The sequence below is a fragment of the Perca flavescens genome, chromosome 1, assembly GCF_004354835.1.
Source record: "Perca flavescens isolate YP-PL-M2 chromosome 1, PFLA_1.0, whole genome shotgun sequence".
Taxonomy (NCBI): domain Eukaryota; kingdom Metazoa; phylum Chordata; class Actinopteri; order Perciformes; family Percidae; genus Perca; species Perca flavescens.
Window position 1 is genome coordinate 29,688,074 of NC_041331.1, and position 15,060 is coordinate 29,703,133.

General features: G+C 39.0%; 1 protein-coding gene across 1 annotated transcript in view; it reads right to left on the bottom strand.

The window, feature by feature from the left end:
* The window catches only part of ush2a (Usher syndrome 2A (autosomal recessive, mild)), a 232,565-nt gene that overhangs the window by 135,359 nt on the left and 82,146 nt on the right, over positions 1–15,060 (bottom strand). Inside the window, exon 30 of the mRNA XM_028606322.1 lies at positions 5,023–5,153. Within this exon, the coding sequence (XP_028462123.1) occupies positions 5,023–5,153 (131 nt within the window). The remainder of the gene's footprint in view (positions 1–5,022; positions 5,154–15,060) is intronic.

Consider the following 15,060-nt stretch of genomic DNA (forward strand, 5'->3'; position numbering starts at 1 on the left):
TTTAAGAGTGTCTGTGTGCGCACATTTGTGTGAATTAATGCAGTTGCTTATGGAGAACCTTCCCCATTGCCAATTTGGTCAACCCTGTCTAGTCTAGTCCCTAAATCTTTTGACTTAAAAAAAAAGAATGACCCTCCCCAACAATTTATTTATGCCTTCGGTACTGGTTTGCGCTTGGCAAAGATATACATTTGCCTATTGTTTTTTTTACAGCCATGGGATACGTAACTAAACCTCTGCATTCTCATCTTACGCACCACACTCCTCTGTTATGGTGTTGGGGCCATTTCAGTAGATTTACTCACTAACATTGTTGTGGAAACACAAGAAGCATGGGAACTAAATGCACACTTCCTTACGTAGTCTTAAGTCCTTAAGTTACTCCTCTAGTAAACTAGTATTCACATGAAATAAAACAATAAAACATTTAGACTATTCAACAAAGCACACTGGGTAATAACTGGTTGCTATGGACTCGTCACTAGGCTTCCTCAGTCATAGTATATTTTAGCATAGGTAAAGCTGCCAGCTGAACATTATCCAAAACTCCATTTCTCAGATGAGCGTCAATTTGGAAGCTTGCATGCTACCACTCCTTCCTTCTCAAATGCCTTGAAAAGGCTGTCGTTTGTACAATTTCACAAATAATCACCGGGACCGAAAGGATATATTTGAGTAGGGTATGGCTGCAGCCTGCAGCCCTCCTGGCTTGGTGCTGTCCGCGGTACGAGCTTCGACTTTTCAAAATAAAAGCCTGTGTCTGGTCAGCTATGTTTTTATACAGTGTTTTTGAACTAAACAGTATGGCAATTATGCTAATGAATACATTTTTTTTCAGCAGATGTCTTACAACACGATGGACCTAGCAAAGCAGTTTTGTGTTTATATGTGCGAGCGGGATTTATTCATTTTGGGAAATCCCATGGTCTCTAAAGCTACAACTCAAAATTGTCTGGCTGATTAAACAGGGAGGGACCCATCTGCTAGCGATAGGGGCCGAGACTGAGAGAGCTACATGGAGCAACATGGAAAAATATGCATCAAACAAGCCACTTTGAAATGTTGCTGTTCCCATGAATACAAAAGTTGGGTGACCCTCCCCTCTAGACAAAAATATTGGATGATCTTCCCATGAACAAATAATAAAAAGACATGACCCTCCCCTATTTTCCTCCAGTGGTCCATTCCATAAATACCGAATGGTCCATTACAGTAGCAAAAACTCCTCCAGAATCTGACAGGTGACTAGCAGTCATTTCAAGTTTACGTTTAAGGGACATCTGGATTCAATTGATAAAAGACAGTAACGCATGGTGCAATTTTTTGTTGGGCAAATAAGAGATGGAAGCGGACTATATTGAAGATTTGTTTGAGTGTGTTTGTGTGTTATTTTATAAGTGGGCATGGGGAAAATAGAATTCTAACTATCTAACTATAAAGGACTGAAATACTGTAGTGAGTGAGTAACTGAGTGTGAATGTCCAGCTGTCTGTCTTTCGAATATCTCAAGACCGAAACCGTTCATCCCATCTACTTAACACTTGGCGGCTGTACTGCTGGGTACCCAATGACGTTCTGTGTCAAATTTGGTGTTTGGATACACCGGACACGTTCAATATTAATAGACTGTGAATAAAACCGCACAATATAGGTTGAAAAAACAACAACTGAGCGACAGCTGTGTGCATCCGCAGGGGCGGTGCTTCACTGCTCTCAGTCAAGCATATCGTCCGCAGCCGGCTACTGGCAATTAAAGGCTAACTGTGAAGATATCAACAAGCAATATCGTTGACGGAAAAGATGTAGTTTAAAGAAAAACAAAAAATCTCTTTATTTTCATCACTTTCCACCTTTTCTTCTCCTCTCTCTCACACACACATACACATCTGTGTCTCAGTCCGTCTCTGTCCATGTCTCAGTCCTCGGTCCAGTCCGGGTGGTTACTTAATTAATATTTTGGCAGAGTTTGGCTCTCATTAACGGGCCTGGGAGGTGCAACTGAAATGTGCATAACTGAGAAGACTTAACTGCAAAGCTACATTCTTAATCATTCAACCAGGGGTTAAAGTGGGCTGGAAAGATCCGGAACTGTGCTCCAGCACCAGTTTCGTACATCAGTGTTTCATTCTGCAGAATGAGGCAGATGACTGTGATTACTTAACGTCTGTAATACAAGCCGGATAGTTGAGTGTCTAAACTGCTAAAGTCAGTTAAACAGGGGACGATAACATTGTTGATAGGCACATCTATTTTTCATCAGATAATGATAAGATATAACAGACAAAATCTTATGTGAAATCAGTTTGACAAAAATGACAAAATTATTGGTTTTGGCGAAACTCGATTAACTGAAGTGTTCAATATAATCTGATAGGAGACTGACAAAGGAAAACAACTAAATAAACACAATATATATAATATATAAACATAATTCGGAGAGAAAACATTTTGACTAAAAGTAATGACTTAAAGTTAAAGTTAAATAAAATGAAATTACTTTTCATCCACTAAAACTTGACTCACCCCTTGGAGTGGTTTTCGACTAAAACTAAACTAAAACTAAACTAAATCTATGAAATGACTTAATGACTTAAATGTGACTAAAACTAATACGAATTTTCGTCTAAGGACTAAGACTATACAGTATAGCTGCCAAAATTAACACTGCACCGCTGAGTGGTATTTCACTATATTATAATGCTATTATAATGCTGGATAGTTTAAAGAATAATAATGCATCATATTTTAGTTGTTGTATGTTATGAGGAAAATCTGAATCCACAACGTAACAAGTAACATTTCTCTGTCAGGAAAATGTAGTCGTACAATGTTCTACAAAGTAGAAGTACACAGTAAGTCAGTAGCATACAGTTAAGTTGCTTTGGGGACCTTCTCTAATAGTAATAATAATAAAGTAATAGTTATTTTGGGTTAGAAATCTGCAAGCAGCCATACCACAGGCCAAGCAATCGGTCCGTTCTGAAAGGGCACGGTTTGAATGGGCACTGTAGTAGTCGCTTTAATAATGGAACAATGGATGTGTAGCCGCCTAAAGGGTATCGTCAGCTTGTCTATCTTACTACAGTTAATGCACATTTAAGAGCACCATTAAATTGTTAGGGTCTGGTTCACTTTCAGAATTTTTAGTATACATGTTTCACATCTGTTGTTGAGGATTACAAGGATTTCTTTCCCAAAGGCTAGAGGACTGTAAAAAAAACAGTTTTCTAGATTTCAATAAGAGCCAAATGTGTCCGCTAAGAGAGAACTAAGATGCATGGCTGGTAGAATGAAATATAATATGTGTATTTGTCACTTGTCTGTGTGAAAGCAAATGTATTTAACAGACAGTGATAGCTGACTAGCAAGTCTGTGATGAGAGCTACATGTGCATTAGCATTACAGCCTGTGACTGGCACTGTAGTTACCAATAGCTACACACTGCACACCTCTGTATAGTGAGACAACCAGTGGTCCAAAAAACAGTACTCACCTGCATCAACGGAGTGTGAACTGTTTGATTTTGAGTGTCTCTTGTGCTTCAATGTACTTTGTGTGTGTGTATGTGTTTGTGCATGCGTGTGTGTCAGCTCACATGTGCACATATTTATGAGCATATCACTTTCCTGTGTCATGCTAAATTACCCCCCCTGCACTGGTAATCCCATTAAGGCTAGCTCAACAGGCTAATAGGGGGAAGTAATGGGCCCAGCTATATGTATCTGGGGGAACACTAATAAGCCGTGACACCACTCCCACTGTTAATTACCCCAAACTAGTCTAAACAAAGGAATAAACCCAGTTGGAGAAGACACAAACGCTCAACTGCACATCTATGCAGTACACTTAACCACAGACACACACATTAACATTGCAAGTCAACAAGGATCTATTCATACACTCCTCTGCACACACAGATACATCCTATGGTTACATTTTGATGATGGCATTTTGATAACGAGTATTGGATAGTGATGAAGAAGGAAAGTGTAAGTGTGTATGTGTGTTTGTTAGAGTGTGTAATTAGTTGGTGGCCTCATGGAAGTATGTGTAATCATCTCCCATCATCACTTTCATCATCTAAGTCGTTGACTCTTTAACCCCTCTACATGTGTCTGTATGGAAGGATAAAGGAAGCAGGGCTGTGAATGTGTGTGTGTGTGTGTGTGTGTGTGTGTGTGTGTGTGTGTGTGTGTGTGTGTGTGTGCGCGCGCAAGGGTGCAAAGCTTAATTAGCTTGCAATTGGTATTCACGCGTGGTGACTGCAGGGAATGAGTTAATTGCAGTCCAATTCAAACGTTGACACACTTTCAAAGTTTTTTCCCCTCTCCCTGTCTTCCTGACAGAAACCAATGAGGGGCTACAGATCACATTTATTAGATCAGAGCAAGTGAGAGAAAATGGGAGAGAGACAGAAAGAGAGAGGGGGGAGAAAAAAAGAGATAGCGAGACAGAGGTGGATCAGAAGAAAAAAGAGAAAAAGACGGTGAAGGTGAGCAAACAAATACAGTAAGCAGAATGAAATAATAAAGAGACAAAAACAAATGAGGAAATGTAAATGAATAGATGCATAAACAAAATGGGTTGAATGGCCACTAAGGACATCAGTAAATCTTTTGAATGTCTTTCTTTCAAATATGGCACTGTAAAACAAAAGTACACTTGCATGCAAATTACAGGTGTGTTTGTTCATTGGTAGTAAAGCTGGATGGAGATGCTTTCAAATAAGTGGAAGCCGAAAATCTGCAAGTCCCTCAACAAAAGATATAAACAGCAACATTTAAATAAAATAATATAAAAATAAACTCCCCTCCCACATTGGAAGAGAAATGCTAACATTGATGTTGACATCATCCTGACCCTTCTCTTTGTTGCACCTTTGTAAAACACACAGATCACAACACTTGGGGTTGCATTACTAAGCAATGGTTGATTTCTATTATTATCATATCAGTCTTGAAAAGTCAGTTATTTGCCCTCACACTTGACACTTTTATAAAAGTGTAACAAAATGTAACATACCTGTGGATCAAACAAAAAGTAGGGGCGTCCATTTTTTAGCTGAATAGCTAGGAACTCTTCCTGATTTCCTGGAGAGAAGGCACAGAGCAGCAGACCATCTGGGGACCGAGTCTTGAAACTCAACTCCACACCTGATACAAAGTAAGAGAAAGAGATTTTAAGAATTTCATTGTTCTCAGGAATTAATTTAACACAGGCCAAAACATACTTTCAATACATGTTAAATGTATTATAATGTTGTGAAATAATGAATATACAATGTAATGAGACTTAAAACAGCACCTAAACCTTTTAAACTCTGCTGGACCCACTGGGGGGTTATTGGGTCGTAACTCAATAAGGAACCTGTGGTGTCCCAGTGTTAAATCTGACCATTTAGATATCAGACAGCACCCAACATTCACCATCTAACCTGAAAAGGGTCTTTCATTTTCTGGTCATTTACAGTACGTGAGAAAACGAGTTGTAAAAAGTCGTGAGAACTCAGATTGGACAGATTGTCTAGCTAGCTGTCTCAATTTACCATGCAGAAATCTGAGGAGCAGTCAGCCATAGTCCTCATCCACCGGATCTTAAAATTCCAACACAAAGGAAACGGCATAATCGGCACAAATACATGCATCCGGCGGAATTTCCTGCGGCACCGGAGCAATCCCGGAAGTGGAACGTCAAGGATATAGACTAGTGTAGCAGGGATCAGTGAGGAGAGAGTCATATTTAAAAATGACCGCCTTGATGTGAGAATGACTGTGATTGATGGGGGTCCGATAGGAATGATAATTTAATCAGCAGCCGTATGACTTCCTTGTCCTGCATGAACTAACGTTAAGCTTAATCATATGTACGCTTCTTCCTTCTCTCTTGTTCAAATCCATAAGATTTTTATGGTAAACCCCAAAAATACCAATTGCACAACACCACCATACATGGGGAAGATATTTTAGTCATAACCAAAACATAACCCCAAGTCAGAGCTTTCATATAAGGCCCAATTCTTTCTTCAAATTTTAAAGCCAGGTTTTTATTTTTAGGCCTTTATTTGACAGGACAGCTTTGACTTGAAAGGGGAGAGATGGGGGGAATGACATGCAGCAAAGGGTCGCAGGTCAGAATTGAACCTGTGGCTGCTGCGGCGAGGACAAAGCCTCTGTACATGGGGTGCACACTCTACCAGGTGAGCTACCCAGGCGCCCCTGCAATATATAAATTTAAAATAACCCAGTTCTACATAACTTAGATTAAGCCCATTATGCTATTCCCAAGTACAACAAAGCTTATACAGTATACAATCCTGAACCATCAACTGGAATGACAACAGATTTGAGGTCTGAGAAAAGCAACAATTATAAGGAATATAATAAGGAGCATATAATTTAATCTTTGAGCAGGACAGTATCTGACTCCTGTATCGTTCCAACACAGCTGTCCTGCCTCGTTTGTTAATGCACACAGTGAATCAAAGTTTCAGCAATGTGCAAAACGTATGGGTTTCCCTCTAACACACACACACACACACACACACACACACACACACACACACACACACACACACACACACACACACACACACACACACACACACACACAAAGAATTCATCCAGCGTGCTGTCTTGTCATGTTACTATGGATCAGAGATAGGATCTTAATCCACTACTAGATCCACATAGCGACACAGAGCATGCGATTTTACGTGTGTGTTTCCTCAGCTATGTCTGTCTCTGAAGGGAACAGAAGTGTGGGAAGATCTGAGGAGTTGAATGGAGGCATTCCAGGGTTCATCAGAAGCCAGTGTTTGCAAAATAATTAGTGTGTGAATTCACTTAACATGGAGAGAAGTCAAACGGTTATATGTCAAGCTCAAGATGAATACAGATTATTCATTTCAGAGCTCCCAGTTTTTACACTATTTATAATGAAAAATACCTTTTATGTGTAGTCCATTTGTAACTGAATATCTCAGACTGCTTTACAAACGAAAGTTGGTATGCTCATTTACAAAAATTATGATGAAGTTAAAATCATCCCACTTCCCTTGGAGAAATAAATCCAGTCCAAATGCAGCTTGAGAATGATTATTTGCCGAACATCATATTATATTAAGATGTGGCTCACAAGGTTTCACAGGTTTGCCATTTCAGCCTAGTTGATTTAGATTATAGAAGATAAACTGGACATACTATATATGTGACATAATGACAGGAGTGAATCGTTTTATTTTGCCTTGCAAAAATGAGTGAAAAGCCACTTGGATCTAGAAGGAATGTAAAAGTGTATTTAAATTTATAATGGTAACATATCGGCAGTGCACATATGCATTGATTACCAATACTGCATTTACCCCAGTTAATGATTTCTAAACAAGTCTACATGGAAATAAAAGTACAATAACTGTGGTAGTAGAATACAACTAAGACAAACAAAGATGTTCTTTACATTGAACTTGCAGTCTGTACATCAAGCAGGCATCTGTCATTTACATTCATGACCTTGTCACCACAGAGATGAGTGAAGTCCTGACAGATACCTGACATTACATTATCCCCCTTTAACCTTCTCTCGGTATCACACTTGCCTGATCTCTCATACCTTCCTTTCTTCCTTCCCTAGAGTTTTAACCTTCCTCCTCTTTTTCTTGACCTTTTATATTCTCTCTTTCTCCACCTATTGCCTCATTTGAATATGTTTTCTCTCCTTGCATCTTCAATTTTCTTTTTTCCTCATTCAATCCCAATGCTGCCCCTTCCCATGTTTCCCACTTTCCTATTTTGCCATGACTACAGTGTAAACGATTATCCATTTTATTGTAAAACACACCGCAGAAACCATCAAACTGTGCTTTCTGTAGTGAAGTGGTCATAGGAGGTACATATTTCATCACACACATACACATTCAAACAGTCCTGTACACAGGGGCCCAGAAAGGTGCTGACACAGTAGGCAGACCGCGAAGAACGAATGGCGACGAAGGCTGACTGTGGCGTCGCATTATGTCACCTCAAGTCGCCTGTGTCTTGGCCAAAAAGTTGCACTTGAACCTGAACACACTGCAAAGACTCAGTTGACTGCCAACTAGCATGTATGTGCTGTGCCTGAGTAAGGGTAGATGTTGTTGTCTCCTTGACCATACCATCTCGGAAAAACAGCTGATTGTTGTGCACCACTCTCTTTCTCTCTCTCTCTCTCTCTCTCTCTCTCTTTCTCTCTCTCTCTCGCTCTCTCGACCCTTCATGGAGACAGAGCTGATCTCAACACCTCTAGGGGGCCCTGCAGAAAAAGTTTGGGAACCACTGGTATTGGACATTATTTTATATGTTTATTTTGTAATGTGTAGGTATGTAGATATTTTAAAAGACATGTTTATGTTGAAATAAATATACCTACACAACTAGTAATGTATCTCGTTGTATGTTTGCCCTCCTATAGACATAATGTGCAAAAATAGATATTCCAATAGTTTGAATCTGTGTTTTTTTTAGAAGGAGCATTCAATGGAATTTCAATTGAAATTCAATTGAAATTTGGCAAGTTTTGACAGCCCTATACTGTAGTGGATTGATCAGATGAGATGAACATGAAAAATGAGAAGAGCCTTGTTGTAGAGATTTTGGAGAGCCACCGTTGCTGCGTCTGGAACTTAGCGCTGCCCAAGACAATTGTCATTGGTTTTTTAACCTGTCCTACCAGCAGCTTGGTATGCAGCGTGTGTTGTGTCAGACAGAGTTTGCTTTGACAAGGGGAGTTTTAAGTAACTCACAAGCACACAAACATGACACAAGAAGACTTTACTCCACAGCGCTGTGGAGATAGGTTTGGCAAAGCAAGATTGTCAGCATCTTAACACATATACAATTTTGGAAGAAGCAGCATAACTATTATTCCTGCATCACCAGCACAGGAGTTCATATACAATTACAAACAGCTGTGTGCAATGGTCCTTACATGGTAAATGTAAGGACCCAGTACTCCAGAATGCGAGTTTCCTCATGTCATGATGTGTTTATAAGGAAAACACTTTGGATACATTGTTTAAGAGGTCCAATCCAAGCCCCACAGTTGCTCAACAGTAGCAATGGTGTTAGGGATTGTTGAAACAGTTCTTCTGACTGTATTTACAATAGCAGAAAGGTCAATCTGACTATTAATGTATCTGTATATGTATGTATATAGCATGTCCTGTATTGATCTTTGTTTTTTTTTTCACCGTTGGTGTTTGCATATTATGCACAGCATGTATGTGTGAGGCTGTGCAATAGGGAGGGACAGACTGTCAACACATGCTTGGCCACAGTGTTTGGTCCAAATGTACAGCAACTAAGTGACACTGCTCGTGCTCAGCAATACTTCCTTCAGATTTCCCCACAGGACTTGTGCTACTTCACACTGACAACCACTTTGGAGCCGTCATCAGACAAACCTGAGCACACATCCTGACAGGTGTCTCTGTTACACATACAGGGTACATGCAAGCATGCACACGCACACGCACACGCACACGCACACACACACACACACACACCAGTGCATCACACAGACACATAACACCAGCATGCACTTGTTCACCTGAGAGTGCAAACCAGAGCCTTACAGAAACATACATGCTCAACAGATACATTCTTTTCCACAACACGTCAATTCTTATTATCAAACAGCTGAGAAATACTTTTATATATATACTTTGATTGTAAAAAGTAAAGACAACCTCATAATCACTTAAAGGGGTGATAGAATGATTATATAGGGTATTTCACACAGTTCCTTAAGGTCTCCTAATAGGGTATGTAACACTGATTGGGCTGAAAATTGCCCAGTTGCTATTTTATGGGCCCTTATGCATCCATGTGCTTTGGCCCTATTTGGAACGAGAGTTTTTCTTCCAAATATGGTATGCTCATGAATATTTAGATGAGCTACGCGCTGATTGGTTGAGGAACTACATACGCATACATTGGAGACGAGTCAGCAGGTCTCATATTTCAGACACTGCAATGTTTCGTTACTAAATTCACTTCTGAGACTTTTTTCATGCAATAAATTAACTATATAAAGCTCAAATATGGGCCGTTTTATGATAATGTATGGCTAATTGCAAATTTGGTAAGACGTGTCGGACTTCAGGAGGTCCGCACAGTCTGACGAGACAGCGGCAGCCCCACTGCGCTCCATACCCAGGGGAAAGTCACCGTTTCTGGGTTACTGGACAACTGGGGCTCGGGGCTCCACAGAGCTGGCCGGCTGCCGGCATAACTATAGTATATTTACAGTTTGAATTTCGTCACGCCACTTATATAACAGCTACCCTAAGGTCTTATAAAGCTAACGCTTGTGTCCAATTTCAATTTAATAAATTTGTGTGAATATGAGGGGTTTTGTTAGATGCTAGCGTCCCTTCAATCCTATGGGTAAAGATCATGGCTAACTGCAGAGCCTGGAGCTCCGTCAGGGCCTCGGCATTTGGAAGTCCAGTGACCCAGAAACGGTGACTTTGCGCGGGTATGGAGCGCCGTGGCTTCCGGTCGTGACGGAGATCCATCTAGTTCACAGCAAGCTGGGGTCTGTGAAGGAGGACGCGGCGGGCGGCGAGGCAGCACTGGCCACTGTCCCGTTAGCCTGCTGAGCTCCTGCTGAACTGCGACACAGTCGGACAGAATTTGCAATTAGCCATCAATTTTCATAAAAAGTGCCCATATTTGACCTCTACATAGTTGATTTCTCGCATAAAAAAGTCTCAGAAGTGAATTTTGTAATTAAATAGCGGACGAACAATGTATAACATTTCTGAGATCTGCATGACCTAGAGTCAGAAGACTAAGCTGACCTCAGGTCAGTGGTGTAGCCTATGTAAATGTTGGGGCGTGACAAAGGTAGAGACTAGAGCCAAATAAGGAGGAGTGGTTCGTTGAGATTTGCCCTTTTTCAGAGGCAGTTTCAAATTGTGAGATTTGCGGAGGAAAGAGGTGTCAATGGGATTTTGAGGTTCTATGTATGTCCTAGTTACCTTCCAAACTCCAAACTATGACAAGGTAAAAATCGCTTTTGCATTCTATCACCCCTTTAATTATATTTAAATTTGATGTACTATATGATGAACTTCTTTCAAAATGTCATTTAATTGTCTCCCCCAACGTAATTATTTTAACAAGCGGCCTAAAATATTCCAAAATACAATTTGCTTTTACCAAATTTCATGGCAATCTGGCCATTGAAGATACCCTGCTCTGGGGCAAAGTGTAGAGATTGACTGACCAACCAACTAACTGACTAAACAATATCACCATCCTTAGACCTCACAACTAGTCATGCAGAAACATTGCACGTATGCATGTATAATCTATAATAAACATTTGACATTTTTAAAATGGCATGCAATGGCTAACTGGCCTAGGCTGTGTGTGATCTACAGCATGCTATACAGAAAATCAAGTCAGCTCAGCTTCTCCTCCGGTCAGAACATGAAGAGAACAAAAAAGGAATGTTTTTAGAGACCTTTGTTAATAAACATGACCAGTCTTGTTTCACCATGCTGTTGTGTCAAAATCTGAACATTTCTTTCATGAGTGATATATTACCTAATGTACTGTAAAGAACATTTTATGACCTACAAGTACATAAAACCAATTATACTCACACCATCAACTCTAGAGTTGTTAAGTAAGAGGATGCTTTTGTTTAAATTGAGTCTTTTGTAAATTAAAGATTATTAAGGATTTTAAATGGAGTTTATTGTTAATAATGATTGTACTATTCCCCTCTTTCTGTGCCTAAGCAAACAAAGAATAGTTTAATTAACAAACATTAACAAATTGTGAATATTCAGCCATTTAAAGTTTTAAGTATAGTCTTATTTATTAGGTACGATTGTTTCATGTGTTCTGGTATTGTTTCTCTTCTCTCTGTCTCAGTAAACAGTGGAGGTTGTGTGCAATCATCTACACAACATAACCCGAATAACTCCAGTCATGTTAGCTCTGTGCTGGCATTAATCAGAGCCTGGTGTATTAATGAGAGCACGGCAGCTAGCTAATTACACCCATAGATTCTGCAGCAGCCCATTAAATATACAAATGACAGAATTAAAGAGCCCAGCCTCTTCTGATTAATCTTTAAATGGGGAAAAACTAATGATGTCTGTGCAAACTTTCCCTTCACACATTTCTCCCCCTCTCCTCTCAACGTCAATGCCTGGCAATCAATCATATTAATTAAGGAAAAATAATTTGTATCATTTAACATTTCCCTCTTTCCTGCTCAGTCGTTGCAGTGGTGCTGCAGCAATGTACTGTATTAGACGTGTCTGGAAATTATCCAAGTCTATTTGTTCCTGCATTCATTTTTTTCTTCCTTTTTTTCTAAACTATGTTTGTGATGTTTCATCTCTCTTCATTTACTGTGGGTTGTAGACATACATCTGGATTAGTGAAAATATGAGCAGGCCATCATGCTCTTTCCAATCAGCCCATTTCCGGCTCAAATACTGAAGAATTACAAATGAGGAGAGAGAATTTCATAATCTGTTTAGAACCAGTATCCTTCACTTAAAGATGAACAAGGAGAGCAGGAAGTCACATTGTAGTGCTTAAGAAAGAGAAGCATTATAGATAAGATCAATGGACTAACTTGCATTTATGGAAACAAGCACTCACAGGGTATTCATATCACAGCATGATTGCATATGGTTATAATCCTGTTTTATCTAAAGTAAGATTCAGTGTGGTAAATACTGACCTCAAGTACCTGAAATTCATTCAGCATTAAAAAGCATCGTTAATCACAAGTGAGCAGACTTATCATTATGGAAACATCCACTTCTATCACAATAATTGCACATGGAAAACAACCTATTTGGCTAAATTAATTTGACTAAAGTGGCCATAAAATGACAGGTGAAAGGGCAAATATCGTGTGATTTTACATGGTAAACTATCTTGATTTTAATTCAGATATAACATAGATGTGCCCTTAATTGACATGTTTAGGAAAGGAGAAAGCCTGCAATAGGAACCTGAATGAACAATTTATGGAAACAACAAACTAATATTCCCAGAATGGTGCATAATATTGGTGGAGAAAAATGATGATCTGCTGTTCCCTAGAAAGCCCATCAGGATCTTCTGAAGCATTAATTCTGCTGTTAAAAAAAACAACCTCTTATGTAAAGTTTAATATTCCAATATAAAAGTTACCTCAAAACTCACAAGAACCTAATTTCCAAGCAATGCATAATCTAAGTTTTGTGATGTTTTCTGAATGAAATAAAAGACTATAAAGATTCAACTCATATACACATTTTACAGTTTTCATTGTCGAAATGACTAGGTTTCCATAAGTCATCAACGATTGACGATCTCTCCTCTGTGATCAATTGACTCTCAAGGGGGCATTACACTGCATTACATTCATAATCCAATTTGGCTTTGATTTGTTCGCTGTTCCATGCGCTTCGATGGAAATAATTGTCTGTAGATGATGCTATTAGTATTGATGGTTGTAAAATGGCGATGGTTTGAGGACTGCCGACACATTCAAGATCCAGAATAGATCCGGTCTGAAAGTGATTGTCTGATCCATTACCCTTTATAAAGGAGGAGAGTGGAGGAGATGAGAGGCACCCCTCAATAGCAAAAATCATCTATATCTATTTGCTGACAGTTTTTTTTTTTTTACCTTTGTGCTGAAGGAGCATGGATAAGATCAAAAATCATCAATTGTTGATTTGGGATAAAAACAGTGTTCAGAGAAAGCAATGCACAAGAACTGGGAACCGTGAGCAAAGATAAAGAATAAAAGGTGAGACAGCTGTTGCCAGATTTGCATTAAGACAACAGTATCTTACCATTCAGCTCCAAAAGAAGTAAGTTTGCACAAGACAAAGCGGAGGTCAGAGATGTAATATTGTTATAATAAAAATCGATTATAAGTCATAATCCAAAGAAAACTTAGTATGCATGCTCAATTTTAGCCACACCCCTTTTCACATTTATACAGTAAAATACTTTCTAATAATTAGGTTTCTGTTGAAATTAAATTGAAATACAGATGTGTATGCTCTATGTAGAATGGTGATAACCTCAATATAAAACAAATCTAATAACAAAATTGACTAGTGTTTGCAATGCAAATTTATTGTTATGTTAAATGACACTGAATTACAAAAAAGTGTGGTGTAAAAGCATGCTCTTATCACCTCTACAGAAAGTAACAAAATCAAATCAACAAGGGAATTAAAAATCATTTTAGGTAATTATTATTATTGTGATTTTAATATTTTTTTTATATTTTAGGGGGGCTTACCTCTCCACAGCTCACATCTCCTCTCCTTTTATTCTTTCTCAATTTCTATGTGACCTTCAAAGGGCCTTTACAAAAACAGTATTTTTTTATTAACCACTCAGATGCAGTAAAAACGCAATCTGTGTGTGTGTGTGCATGAAAACTGCTGTTAATCTCAAAGGTCACTAAAAGGTCACACTCAGATCCTGTGGCTCTCTTCACTGTGTGGACATTGACATGCTGTTTGGGCTGTAAGCTCCTATTATTTCAGATGTACATTAAAATGAACAGTACACAGATCTCCCTTTTGTGGGTGGCTAACATATTTGGCTATTTTAAATTGAACACGATGTGAGCAACACCAAAAGTTGTTGATTACAGATGAAAACTTGTATCTGCACAACGTCAGGTATTTTTCACCAGTTTTAGAAAACTGGTTTGCAGACAGATATAAATTAATTGTTGACATTTTATCATACTGTTTTAACACGGCTTGGAAATGTTTTATCTGTGACCCACATTTAAACACTATGTCCACACAGAAAGACATAACTGGTCATAGAAGGTTTGTGCAGGGCAGTGAATAAATCTCAAGTGGCATCGAAGAGCTTCGCCTGCTCAAATCCCACTGATTAGTATCAGCAGTCATTAATTATGAGCGTCAGAGTGGGTGATGTTCTCAGATGAAGCAGAACATGTTTGGCTGTGCAGCTCAACCCTCTAATGATGCTGGTAAACAGAAAGATAATTGTCCTTTAAGATGACTGGGGA